The 14,052-nt window shown below is 41.6% G+C and overlaps 1 protein-coding gene across 21 annotated transcripts in view; it reads left to right on the top strand.

Moving 5' to 3' along the window:
- The window catches only part of TNRC6B (trinucleotide repeat containing adaptor 6B), a 140,864-nt gene that overhangs the window by 107,876 nt on the left and 18,936 nt on the right, over positions 1–14,052 (top strand). For 16 of the 21 annotated variants that reach the window (XM_064155186.1, XM_064155190.1, XM_064155187.1 and 13 more), the window contains 9 exons: positions 114–284; positions 2,431–2,556; positions 3,523–3,654; positions 4,172–4,267; positions 4,501–4,675; positions 5,580–5,714; positions 6,906–7,082; positions 11,821–11,967; positions 12,248–12,343. In XM_064155186.1, coding sequence (XP_064011256.1) covers positions 114–284; positions 2,431–2,556; positions 3,523–3,654; positions 4,172–4,267; positions 4,501–4,675; positions 5,580–5,714; positions 6,906–7,082; positions 11,821–11,967; positions 12,248–12,343 — 1,255 coding nt within the window. The remainder of the gene's footprint in view (positions 1–113; positions 285–2,430; positions 2,557–3,522; positions 3,655–4,171; positions 4,268–4,500; positions 4,676–5,579; positions 5,715–6,905; positions 7,083–11,820; positions 11,968–12,247; positions 12,344–14,052) is intronic. The other 5 variants (XM_064155193.1, XM_064155192.1, XM_064155191.1 and 2 more) reach the window with 2 other exon arrangements.

Raw genomic sequence — 14,052 nt, 5'->3', positions numbered from 1 at the left:
GCTCTTACAATTTATCTTTGCTTCTTCCTAGTCACTCACAGTCCCTCTTTCTCTCCTCTCGCATTCTGTTGCTTCACTAACCAACTCCTGCTGTTGGCTAACTGCTGCTTCAGCTGACTTTGCCTTTCTCCAATCAAGATGGGTGCCTTGGGGATGAGGCTCCCTGCTCTCCCTTCTCCCCTTCTCCCAGCTACAAGCTGTCTCCCTCTGGTTCCACACTATCCAACGTCGGCCTTGGGGCAATCGGCTCAGGGCTCAGTCCCCAAAACTTCGCTGCTAGACAAGTAAGCAGGCCACCTTATAAGATGTGTTGTTATAACGCTGCAACCTGGGCTTAATCCCAGTTAGTTGGTTGCTTGCATTTGTTTTCCTACATTTCCTAACACTGTTAATGGAAATTGCAGCTATATCAGGCCATTGAGAATCCATCCACTTTGCTATCTATTATCAAAATGTTGGCCTCTTAATTCCTGAATCACAGTGCACAGCAGATAGATGTGCTTTTCAAAAGTCTTGAAGTTAGTGGCACTCTTGATATTTCAATAGCTGTTTAAAACCTGGGTAGAGGCTGTTGATTTGCCCCAACACTGCATTTCTCCAGACTCCAGCTGATGACCTTTTATGTAAAAATGTGCCTTTAAAAACTGCATTCGTTTTGCATTGTGCCTATTTCCTTCTGCCTTTCTCAGAGGATTCATTTAGTAGCCTTTAAAAACATTCAGAGTAGCAGTATTTGTGTTCTGTGTGAGGGGGAATTGTGGGGAGGAAATCTAGAGGTTAACTGTAGTTTGGAAGAATTTCTGGCTGTTGCATTTTGCATTATGCTGGAAGAAAAGACTTTAGGAATACTCGGAAATGAAAGAATGGAACCTGAGTATCGCAACTAGACACTAGCTTATGTAGTCATGTGCCTAACATGATGGTGTTTCTTTGTTGTCTTTATGTTTCCATGTGACACAATCAGTGTGGAGCATCAGAATAAGTCCCAGATTTGGGTGTGCAGAACTTCTTTGAGCTTTAGGGAGGGCTAAAATTGTAGCTGCACATTAAAGCCCCTCAGAATTTAGTGTAGTTGACCCCAGTCAGTTCTTTCCAGAATAAAAGCTGTTGTCTCTTCTCTGTTGTGTTTGCCCTTTAGTTGCTTCTGTAAGAAAAGTGATGTAAAGGAAGCAAAATGTGATGCAGATGAATGAGATAATCCATAATGCTGCCCGTGTTAGAAGCATGGTAACAGACTTCCATTTTAGAAAAGTATGGTGGAGCTTGCACTGTACAACAGCAGAAGGGAAGCAAAGCTTATGAAATAAGGGAAGGAAAGGTTTTTTGGGGAGGCCTTCCCTGTATGGAAGGACTGAATACAGCAGTGCTACAGTGGAGAGGGAGAACAGAAAATGGTGGCTGAAGGATGGAAAATGTGCTGTTTAAAACCCCAGATACCTGAGAATTTGAAACATCCTGATACACAGAAAATGGGATGTTTTGAGGGGGTCGAAAATGAAAAAATAGAATCATGGCACCTAAGGACCTTTTGGATTATGAGCTTCAGCTTTTAGAAGCAACAGCATGCGACTGTTAGTGTAGGAATCTGTCCATAACATTTCCTGTGGCTTTTGTTGAAAGATGTTATGAATAAAGATAGTCTGCTCAGAGGCTGAAAGAGTGAAACATAATCATGAATTTCCTTTGGTGGTTTTCATTCATGCAGCAAGGTTTATTATTACAGAATTTGCTTATAAAACAGTAAATATATCTCATTAAGGAAACTCATGCAGTGAGTATTCTTGTGTTAGAAAATAAATCACTGGGAGAAAAAAAAGCCCAAACAATTTTTTCACACTAGTATTTTTTTCCCCAGTTTTCACTTTAGTGGAAAAGAAATGAAAAATATTCCAATCCAGAGTGCTGATGTTTTCACATCAGAAGGAAAATTTTATAAGTCCTTGGAATTCTAGTTTCAGTTATTGTAAGGCAGGCCTGCAGAAGAAGAACAGGCTCATGAATTACATTTCAGAAACCTACTCATAAAAGGTGCATGGCTTTTCTAAAATGATGGCCCTGAATTCTTGTTGGCACTGTCTTACATATACTTTTAAGCCAGCAGGGAGTTCTTTTGAGCACGTTGTTAATACTCCCAAGTTTTCCATTTTCCAGTATGTGAAGTGGAAAATACAAAACCTTTGCTTTGTCCTGTGCTTTGAAATAAGTGGATAAACATGACTCCTCAATACAGAGGGAAGAGAGCCTGCATCTTGAAAACATTGCAGAGAAGTTTTAACCCAGGTAGAATTTTACTCATTTAGGGCAAGCATCTTATTAATTCGAAGGGTACTCTAATTAAATAAATACTTGCCTCTTTGTTGTTGAAATGTAGTTAACAGCCTAGAAATCCATATCCTGAAAGATTCATCTTTTACTGCTTTAATTTTATAGGGTGGCAATCATGGTTTGTTTGGAAACAGCACAGCACAATCGAGGGGCATGCACACACCAGTGCAGCCACTAAATCCTTCCCCCAATATCCGGGCGCAAGTGCCTCCCCAATTTCTTTCTCCCCAGGTAAGGAATTTTTAGTAACTGATTACTTGTGAAAATAGAGCTACAGCCTTCAGAGCAAATCATGGAGGTTGCTTAAACCTCTATTTCAGTCTTGACTTGATGTTAACAAATTGAAAACAGATAAGATGAAAAATTCAAACTCACAGTGCAGAAGGATTAGCTGTTATTCCAAGGTAGTCAAAGGTAACAGTTTGCTACCAGTGTTTTTAAATCTCAAAGTGGATTCAGGAATCTTATGTCTTGCATAAGCTTTTGCAAAGTATTTTAAAAACAACAAAGTAAGTGAAAGTTGTAAGGGTTTTTTGAAGTGCAGCAGGTTATTACTTTTGCTTCCTGCCCCGCAGAGAGAGAGGCTGAATGAAGGGCTGTATGGTGCATTTACATTGCAGAGCTCTTAAGATCTCAGGGCTTCCAAATACAAAAGTTTGCTTTCTGATTTGTACTTGGTGAAGACTTCTAGAGATTCTCTTGATTTCTACTGGGGGATTCTTCTCCACCTACTGCTGTCTTTTCCTGTAGCTTATTCAGCATACAAAGAGATTAACTCTTTCTGTGAGGCACTGTTTCTTTGCTCCAGTGACTGCCTGAATGCCTTTCTTTTCCCTTGTCGAGCAGTACATTTTTAACATGATGATGCAGTACTGTGATTACTGGTTAGCTGCATATATATCAGCATTTTCATTTAGTGCAGTCTCTAGCAACCACCTGGTTGGGGGAAAAACCTTTGTGTGTGTGTCTGCATCTGCACATGTAATACTGTATATTGTCAATCAAGTGAGGTACTCACTCTGCTCAAGTCACAGACTGCGCGTGTTTAAATGTGGTGTGCTAATAAACCTGTAACGTCCTTCCCAGAACACCATTTAAGATTGGTGTCATACCCATTCTTTTATAAAAATGCTTCTACTTCATCATCTGTCTTGATAGCAGTGCATTTCTTGAGGATGTGTTACTGTTTCTGTGCAGGTTTCGGCCTCCATGCTCAAACAGTTTCCCAACAGTGGCTTGAATCCTGGTCTCTTCAATATGGGCCCCCAGCTTTCTCCACAACAGATTGCCATGCTGAGCCAGCTTCCACAGATCCCCCAGTTTCAATTAGTAAGTAGCTAGTAATCTTGTGAGACAGACAGTTTGTAAATTGTCTGCTGAATTCTGCTCTTATGTTTATTCTAATTCTGTTGGTGCTTTTTTTTCTATTCATCTTGTGTTATTTTTGTACAAGTATTCACTGTGTGTTGTGGAGGAAAACACAGCCCTGTTAGAGGGCAGCAGATAAACTAAACAGACCTTTGTAATTATGGTGGATGTTGCAGTAGCTTAACAATGACTGTACAGAAAGCAATTGTTTGTTCTTTAATGAGGCTTTCCTCAGACTCATAGTCACAGTGATTGTAGTAAAGCAGGTTGCAGTAATACCATTGCATGGTGTTAAATTAATAACAAGTGAAGGATGTATTATTCTTTGAATGCATTCATTGTCATTTTGAACGTGTGGAATGTCAAACAGTTCACCTAACTTCTGAGCAAAGCACATCCTAGTAACTAGCTCCTGACAATTACAGTTCATTTAATGAGCTCTGTATTTTTACTCTTCCCACCTCAATTTATCTTGTAGGCATGTCAGCTCCTCCTGCAGCAGCAGCAGCAGCAACAGCTGTTACAGAGCCAGAGGAAGTTAAACCAAGCTGTGCGACAGCAGCAAGAGCAACAGGTGTGGCTTTTTGTCATTTGGGTAAAATGTAACCTGTGCTAGGAAAAAGCAGTCTGCAGCAAAGATGACACTGGCTTCAGAAACATCATCTGCTCTTTTCAGTTGGCATGCTCTTTGAGTTGCCTTTTTCAGAGCATTAGGTCCTTTAGATCACTTGTAAGTCACCATTGCTTCATGTTTAGTGGCATTGTTACAGTATATCATGTATCATATTTTTTTGGTTTTGTTTGCAGATTGCTCGTATGGTGAGTGCCCTCCAGCAGCAGCAGCAGAGACAGCCTGGCATGAAGCATTCACCATCCCACCCTGTTGGGCCTAAGCCACATTTAGACAGCATGGTACCCAATCCTTTGAATGTGGGTCTCTCAGATTTACAGACCAAAGGGCAAATACCTGGATACGGTTCAGGTAAGTGCTCTGCGCAGAGGTTTGGTGCATTGCCTGCCTATAGTTACCTTATTGGCCAGTTATGTCTGGGTCCAGAAGTGAGTGATTTCTGTGTAAGCGTTAGAGTAAAGGTTTGTGATGGTTTGGATGTTAGTCACTCCCCCACACTTTGGAAAATCACCCAGACTAGACTCAGCTACTCTGGAAATTGAATGAAGCTTTATATTTACAGCTTGGCACAATATACAAGCAGATACTTACAGTATATGCAGTTATATACAAGTAAGAAAGTAATATAGAAACACAGCGTCCCTCCCAGAAACCTAAGTTCCCAGGAGGGGCTCTCAGCCACCCTTCCACCTTCCTCCCACCCCTCTACCTTGCCCAAGACTTTGCCTTATGCTCAAGGCAGCTTGGAGGGTCGGCCAGGGGGATTAGGAAGCAGATGGATTAGTCACACAGATGGCAGGTTAGGTTAGAGAGAGAAGTTCAGCCCCAGGGAGACAGAGAGCGACTCTGTTACCTGTGTTTATGTTCTTGTTCTTATACATCTCAGCAAGCCTATGAGTGAAGTAGACATCACCATTGTTTCCTTTTCACAGCCTGTAATCTAATTCTTCTCACCAAAACATTCTGGCTAGCTTCAAACTAGCACGAGGTTGCAATTGTCAACTCTTGGTAAAATTGCATTATTTTCCATTACATAGGAAGACAGCAAAACCAACAGCAACACATTTCTTGGTGGCATACTGCCCCAACAACCTTATTTGAAAGTTAACCTCTTGAACATTTAATTTGCTACTCTTGATTTTTATTTTTTCTTTGATATTTTTTTAAACCTTTGTTATGACCACATTTATTAACTATTCGAAGATGTTTAAACCAAAGAAGAGCTAATAACAGTGGAGTTCTGTTTGTTTCACAGGCTTTGGTTCAAGTGGCATGGACTATGGCATGGTAGGAGGAAAAGAGGCTGGAACAGAATCCCGCTTTAAGCAGTGGACTATGATGGAAGGGCTGCCCTCTGTGGCTTCACAAGATGCCAATATCCACAAAAATGGTGAGAAGGGTGCTGGCTGTTTTGAGATGCCCTTGCAGTATCATCTTGCCATTGGTAAAATTGCTCAGATGAAACTATGCTTCAGAATCACAGGACGTCGGGTTGGAAGGGACCCAAAGAGTCCACCCCCCCTGCCAGGGCAGGACCATACAATCTAGCTCAGGTCACAGGAATGCATCCAGACAGGCCATGAAAGTCTACAGAGAAGGAGACTCCCACTTTGTGTTGAGGTGGAACCTCCTGTGCTGCAGCTTATATCCATTGCTCCTGATCCTATCACGGGGAGCAAGTGGGAAGAGCCTATGTCCCCCACTGCTCCTGACCCCCAGCCCTCAGATATTTATAGACTTTTATTACATCCCCTCTCAATCTTATCTTCTCCAGACTAAAAAGCCCCACGTCCCTCAGCTTCTCATCAGGCAGTGCTCCAGTCCCCTAATCATACTGTTAGCCTGCTGCTGGACCTTCTCCAGCAGATTCCTGTCCCTCTTAAACTGGGGAGCCCAAAACTGAACATGGTACTGAAGATAAGATCCCTCCAGGGCAGAGTAGAGGGGTAGGAGAACCTCCCCTGATCTGCTAGACACACTCTTCCTAATACATTGCAGCATTCCATTGGCCTTCTTGGCCACAAGGGCACATTGCTGTCCTGTTGATAACTTGTTATCCACCAGCATTCCCAGGTCCCTCTCTACAGGGCTGCTCTCCAGCAGATCACCTCCCAGCCTGAACCGGTGCAGCTTATTATCCCTCTCCAGGTGCAGGACTCTGCACTTGTCTTTGTTGAACTTCATTTGGTTCCTCTGTGCCCAGCTCTCCAGTCTGCCCAAGCCTCACTTGATGGCCACACAGCCTTCAGCTGGATTAGCCAAGCCTCCCAGTTTGGTGTCATCAGTAAACTTGCTGAGCAGGCTCTCTGTGCCCTCATCAGTGTCACTGATGATGTTGAACAGCATCAGACCCAGCACTGATCCCTGGGGAACTCCTCTAGTTACAGCTCTCCAGCTGGACTTGGCACCATTGATTATCACTCTCTGAACTCTGTCTTGTAACCAGTTCCTAATCCACTTCATCTGTTAGTGGATACCTTACCTCACTTGTATCCATATTAAATAGTTTTTAGTTTAGCATACCATATGTGCAAAGTTCTCAACTTTTCCTGGGTGTAAATGTATCTCTTTAATTCTTCAGGTGCAATAGTGCCCCCTGGAAAGGCTCGTGGAGGATCGCCCTACAACCAGTTTGATATAATTCAGGGCGACCCACTGGGTGGCCATGCAGGCCCTGCTGGTGATAGTTGGTTACCTGCCAAATCTCCACCAACAAGCAAGATCGGAAGCAAATCCAGCAACGCCAGCTGGCCTCCAGGTATTAGACAAGGGTAGGGGTTATGTCCTAGCTTTAGAGTAGATGTGCTGGCATCTTTCCTCACTATACTTTTTAAATAACCACTCCCAACAGAAATATTTGCTTGGCCTATGCCGTTTATTGTTTGGTTTTGTTTCTTTTGTTTTTTGTTTCTTCCACATTAGAACATAAATGTTGCATTTCCAGTAGAAAGTTGCTGGGCTAAATCTGAAGTAACTGCTGAATTGCCGGAGTAGTCTTTGGGTTTGGTTAGGTGAGCTCTTACCTTCTGTAGTTTGACATTGCACATAAATTTTCATGAGAATACTGATTCACAGCAGACACAGTACCAGCTCCCTCCTTGTGTGCTGATTCTGTAACTGTGTCGTGTTAGGCTGGCACAGGGTGTAAAGATTCTGATTGATAGCACAGCATCAGAAAGCAGAAGATGCAAAAGCTTATTTTTAATGATGGTGGGAACAGAATTCCTCGTCTTAGCCTTTTGTACTGTATGTAGCATGAACCTTTGTTTGGCTGTTTCCAAGTATATGATCTACTGCAAATCATGAGGGAGTTTTTGCCAGCAGTATTGCTACAACATATATAAAATCTGTCTGCTGTGCTGTTGTGGTTCACTTTTGCTCCGTTTCAGTACTGCTCAGCAATCTTGAGTAGAAGTTTCTTGCTTTTGGGATTACAGGCATTAGCACATTCTTTAAGTCCTCCAGAGTTTCACAGTCAGGATTTCATCTTTTTGCTAGAAAAATCAAGTGTCTGGGGAAAAAAAAGTATTCCAACACACATACATAATATTCTAAATATAACATTCATTAAAGAGAGTAGTGTCACAGAATCACAGAACGGTAGGGGTTGAGAGGGACATCCAGAGATCATCTTACTCCACTGGGTCCCCTGTTTTAAGTGCATCGTTGAAGTTGCGTGGACTAGTCACCACTGTTGTTCTTCAGCAAATGGTGGATGCTATAATTTTAGGGATTTTTCTCTGCCTGAAAGATTCTCACATTCCAGGATAACATACTGACTGCAAATCTTCTGTGGATTCGCTCAAGCACAAAAGCACAAGGTGTGAGTACCATCTCTTGGGTAATTCAGGAACACTGACCTTGCATCAGAAAGCCTTGGAATCTGTGTGACAGATACAACTAACTGCAGGAAACCTACAAAACCTAGTTAGAGCTGCTTATGTGGGCACCCTTCAGTGTGTCACTCTAGCAAGGAGTTGTTTTCTGATAAGCGAAAAGAGTTCAAGAATTAATTATCTCAAAAACATCTGTGCAGCCATCATGTAGAATCACAGAATGGTTTGCATTGGAAGGGACCTTAAAGATCATGTAGTTATAACCATACAGACCATCACCCTTCCTCCTTTTGCCACTATCTCTTGTGAAAAGTCCTGTCTCATACCACTGACTGCCTCTGTAGAAGTGTATTAACATCAGGCTGACAGAAATGTAGTAAGTATGGAGATTCTTGAGATTAAGTAACCTTCTCGTGATGCCAAAAGTGCCCCAACTAAAGTGTTTTTTTTTCAGGACCTCTTGTAGATTCATTGTTGCTGAACTCATTTCTTCAGTTACCATTCCTCTATATAATATTGATAAACACAGTTCTGCTTGGAATATTAGGAGAGGGATGTGAGGATCAGTCCTGCCATGTTTCTAGGTTTTGAAGCAGCCACTGGCACTGACATGTTTCTTGGTACCAGAAGACTATTAAAGTGAGAAGCTCAATAGCTACTCTTTGCCCTTTGTTGGTATCATAGAGCCTCACTAGTGATGCCTGCAGTCTGACTACTGGTAATAAGCAGAGTTACAGCTCTTGCTGACTGCCTCATCACTGTGAGAGGATAGCTGGAGTTCACAAAGTGTGAATATAAACCATCGTTGGGATCACCATTGCCATGCCTAATTTACTGTGGGAATGAGTAACCCATGACAGGCTGCAGATGGCTGTAGCAGATCATTAGTTCTGGCATGAGGCTTTTACACAGCTACTGCTGTGTTGCTAAACCTCTCTATGAGTCCATAGACTATTGGAACAAGTGCTACTGTTGCATAGATATCAGCCACTAAACTGTCTCATAACCACTCTAGCTTACGGTTTTCTCAAGAACAGAAACTTAGCTGAAATCATGACCTACCTTATCAACACCCTTGATAAAGAGCAAATACCCAAAATTCTTTTACATGGTCGGTGCATTTTCTCTATGAGTTTGAAGATGAGGTCTGCTGTCACAAAAGACAGAATTTTTCTTCCTGGTGTTGGAAATTAAGCTGTTAACAGAAACAAGTTTGCAAGAGAGAGCCTCCTGAAATAGGTGTGGTTTTCCTCTAACTGAATACAGTGGTCGCTCGGCACTCACCCTGACTGCACCTTTCGCATTTTCCTCCTAATTGCCATCTGCTGCAGAATTTCTGTCGTTCAAGAAAGCAGTATTGTTCAGCACAAAGATAAATGAAGTGGTGCCCAATCAAACTGATATCACAGCTGGAGGTGAGAGCAAGTTTTGCTGCATTGGTGAGAACTGTATCTTTTGGTTGTGTCACACAGACTTGCATACCTAGGTAATACTTGACTGTAGTTTTCCCTTTGAAGAGCAGTTTAGTCACGTATTCAGGGCAAACGGGTCTGGATGTGTCTGTTATGATTTTCCTAATAATCTTGTGCTTGAACATTCTGGGAGAACTTTTCAAACATCAGTAGAGAAATTACTTCATGTTTTCTTGACTATCTAAAACTAAGAGAGCATGCCTGTAGGGAGAGTTGGTGAATGTGCATGGAACCCAAAGGGTAGTCTGGAAGTTTGTCAGTATGCTGAAGTTACAGGAAAACTCTTCACCAGACCAGGGTTCTATTTATGAATTTAGGTGTTTATATACAATACACCACCTGACCTTTGGAGCCTGGTTTGCATAGTCCTTACCTTTGTGACAAGAGCTTACTGTGCACTTCATTTTCAGTCTCACCAAATCTCAGAAATCTTTACAAAGGCAAGACTTGGACATCCTCCTTTTGGGGATTTGTTTTGTGGTTGTGGAGTTTCTTTGATTGTTTTTGCAAACTGGTCTTAATGCTGAAGTCCTAACCTGTATTCATGGACTCTGTCTCAGAACAGAGATGATCTAAGCATAAGGTAGTCCTGTTTGTCAGAGGATTGCAGTGTTTTGGCAGTAACGGAGCAGATTCTTTGCTTGGTACGTTGCTGGTGGCTCATAGGTTAGAAGTGGTATCCTAGATTACTGTTAAGTTAAAGACTGGGAGATGTGACTGAGGTTCACAAATGCAAGGACACAGTCAACAAGAGAAATGCAGAATTGTAGTTCTGTGAATCCTGCAACACCAAAACTGGTGCAATTGCTAGACAGTTTCACAAACAAGCAGATGCTAGCAGATGGAGAGGGTATTTCTGACATCCTAGATAGGACTATAGTGCTAGGAGAGTGTGAGGGCAGTAGTCTACAGATAGTGGCCAAGTTTGTGTGATGTCTCTGAAAGTTCTCTCCTGCTGGTATTGGCAGAGTACTAGGCAAGATGGACCAGTTGTGATCCAGTGGAGCATTTCTTATGCATTCTCTGTGATTCTCCTGCCAGCACGTTACCACAATCTAATACTGCCTTTGCTGTGCCAATTGTTTGAACTAGTAGTATTGCATTTTCTTCTGTACTTGGCTTGAAGTTCAGTCTTGACTATGCTTCTTCATTACAAAGATGATTGATTGACATGAACCCTTCCATGCCAGATTCATCTTAGCTGTTTTTATGCTAGAGAGCACATCCTGGATCCTGGGTTCAACCATGGATTTTTAGTTCCATTCCAATATTCTGTCATTAATTGATTAAAAACTTGAATCTTCAAGGGATAAATCTGCCACTGTGGCACTCTTTTTACACTTGCCTAAATTGTCATGTAGTATCTGAAGCTTCTCTACTTGTTTTAGCTTGGCATTTTTACTTTCTTATCACTGCTTCCAAAACTGATCACAGCACTTTAGTTGTTGAGCATCTACTCAGTTACTGATCTTTCTTACACTGACGAGTTGTTGTATTTTCATACTTCATATAACTCATCCTCTTATCTTAAAAATCTGGCATGCCTGGAGCTGTATTTGAAAGCAAACTAAAGCATGATAAAGATAGTCCATCTTGTTGTGACGCATGAAGGATATCAATGAGTATATACATTGCTTTTGCTACAAAGCATCTCACCTTAGCATTACCTCAGTTTTGATAGGTAATACATAAAGCTTGTGTGTAAAGACAACATTTGACATGTTGCAAACTTGTAAGGTAGGTAACCTTTCCTTGAGAAAGTCTTTTGCATGCACAAAATGTGTGCAGACTGTAATTTTTAAATTACATGTTTCTTTAAGCATGCACTGTATTACGTGTAAAACAAAGCCTCATGTGAATCTAGTAAAGCAGAAATAGCCAATGGAATGTTGTGTGCACTTGCACCACTTCCAGTGGTAGACTTCACTAGTGGTAGCATAAACTTGTATTCAGATGCCAAAGAAAGTGCTGTGGGAGGAAATGTGAAATACATTTTAAGAAAAGTCTGAGGGATTTGGGGTTTTTTGTGGGACTGTTTTGAGATTTTTTTCCTTTCTGTCTTTTTTTTTCCCCCTGAGGAACAGCTAAGAAGACAGTTACTTATTCTCCTAAGACATCCTGAGCAGTCACTTCCAGTAAATAACATTTCCCTGTTTGCATTTAATTCCTCCTTTTCTTCCTGTCCCAGAGTTCCAACCAGGAGTGCCATGGAAAGGTATTCAAAACATTGACCCTGAATCTGACCCCTATGTGACCCCTGGAAGTGTGCTGGGGGGGACAGCCACATCTCCCATTGTAGATACTGACCACCAACTTCTGCGGGACACCACCACAGGTAAAATGGTGAACACTTGGTATCTGGTGAATAATTCAAGTCTTTAATTTTAGTTAAGTAAATCATTACAGGAGGATACTCAGATACTTGAGTCTGCTCTGACGTTCTTGTCATAACAGTGTATTGCATTTGACTAAGAGAAGTTTTATGTGTCTTTGCACTATGGCTGTGTATTGCTTGAGAGTTTGGCATTGGTACAAATCGTGGCTCTCTTGAGGTTTAACAGTATTAGAGAAACTCTATGAAATTGGCTTGCTCTGTCTCTCTTTCCCTTTGATAGGGTCTAATTCTTCCCTCAACACCTCGCTGCCTTCACCTGGTGCCTGGCCCTACAGTGCCTCTGACAATTCCTTCACCAACGTTCATAGCACTTCAGGTATGCAGACTCCAAAACTTACTTCGACTAAGTATTTTCCACTTAATAGTTCCTCATTCTTGTTCCTCTTCGAATATTTTGTCTTCCAGTACTTTCTGAGGCATTTGAAATTTATATGGCCAGTCAGTTAGTTTTCCTCCTGATGACAAAATACTCAGTAATTTCTTTACAAACTAGACTTAAGATCCTCTGCCCTTCCTCCTGTCCAAACACAAAATCCTTAGTTATGCAAGTTAAAGAATAGGGTAGCAGTGAAAAACAGATAAAAAAAGAAAGCAAAGAATAACCCATGCACAGCCCAACTTGTGTAAGGAGCTTGGAGACACTAACAATTTTTAAACATACCAGCTCTTGTATGTGTGAAAGGAACATTTTGCTTCACCTTTTATAACACTGATCATTCCTTGAAACCATGAGAAGAGAGAGAAAGCTTTTAGGCTACTGGCTTGTAATGGTTATCTGTAAATAGTAATTCATATATCTGCCTCTTAGCTTTGATAAAAATATCACAAAGCTTTCATGTGAAAAATGCTTTCTGCAGACATTTCTGAACAAGGTGCTGAAAATACTTGCTCCAGACCAAACCATTTGAATTTTGCTCTTAAAAATGCCAGTTTTCTCTTGAGACATTGTCTTAACAATTACTTAAAACTGAAGAATTGCAACTAGAAGTGATGAACATAATTGAGATCTGCATTTGGCCCAGACTGTATTTTGCATCTTAACTGAGTAAAAGCTGTGTTCAGGTTACCTCAGCATCCTCACAAAATGTATTGAAAGTCCTGTTTAGCTCTCAAGAAAAGCAGTGTTCCTGCTGCCAGTTTGTGGAGTGACTTTGATTTGAAGCAGTATCTGTGTATGCAGCATTCCAGTGACATAGAAGGATTTCTCTTTTATGGCCTGGAGAAAGCAGTGGCATGTACCACCTTCCTGCCCTTGCTGAATTTTTGTCTAGCACATAAGAAAGACCCAAGAAATTAAAAAATTATTTGAGTGTTGTAGTTGAACTAAGACTAGACCACTGCCTGGAAAGCATAGCATCTTCTGTTCCTCTTGTTAAACTACACACCACTGTTTGACACCCAGAAAGTAGATAATCTGAATTAGGGATTTAGAACCCACATGTCTGTAAAACAATCTGAGCCGTGATGCTTTGGGTGTTCCCTGCTCCCCCCCACTTTAGAAATCACCCAGACAAGACTCAGCTGGCTCTGGAATACGAATGAAGCTTATATTTACAGCTAGCACAATATACAAGCAGATATTTACAGTATATGCAGTTATATACAGAAATATACAAGGTAAAAGGTAATACAGAAACAAAACAGCCCTCCCAGAAACCTGAGTCCCCAGGAGGGGCTCTCAACCACCCCTTCACCTTCCCCCTACTCCTCTAAACCTTACCTCAGTCCCAAGGAAGAATGGAGGTTCAGCCAAGGGGGTTAGGAAGCAAAGTGGATTAGTCCAAAACGGAGAGTGAGGTTAGAGAGTAAGATGCAGCTCGGCCAGCAGCCCAAGTGAGGGTGGTTATCTGTGTTTTTATTTCTTGTTCCCATAGATCTCAGCAAGCCTATGAGTGAAGAAGACATCACCATTGTTTTCTTTTGCAGTCTGTAATCTAGTTCTTCTCACCAACACATTGTAGCTAGCTTCAAACTAGCACATGAGTCTAATGAAAACAGGTTTTTAAGCACTTCCTGACACTTTCA

The sequence above is a fragment of the Pogoniulus pusillus genome, chromosome 15, assembly GCF_015220805.1.
Source record: "Pogoniulus pusillus isolate bPogPus1 chromosome 15, bPogPus1.pri, whole genome shotgun sequence".
Taxonomy (NCBI): domain Eukaryota; kingdom Metazoa; phylum Chordata; class Aves; order Piciformes; family Lybiidae; genus Pogoniulus; species Pogoniulus pusillus.
Note: the sequence above shows the minus strand (reverse complement) of the source record. Positions and strands in the feature narration are given on the sequence as shown.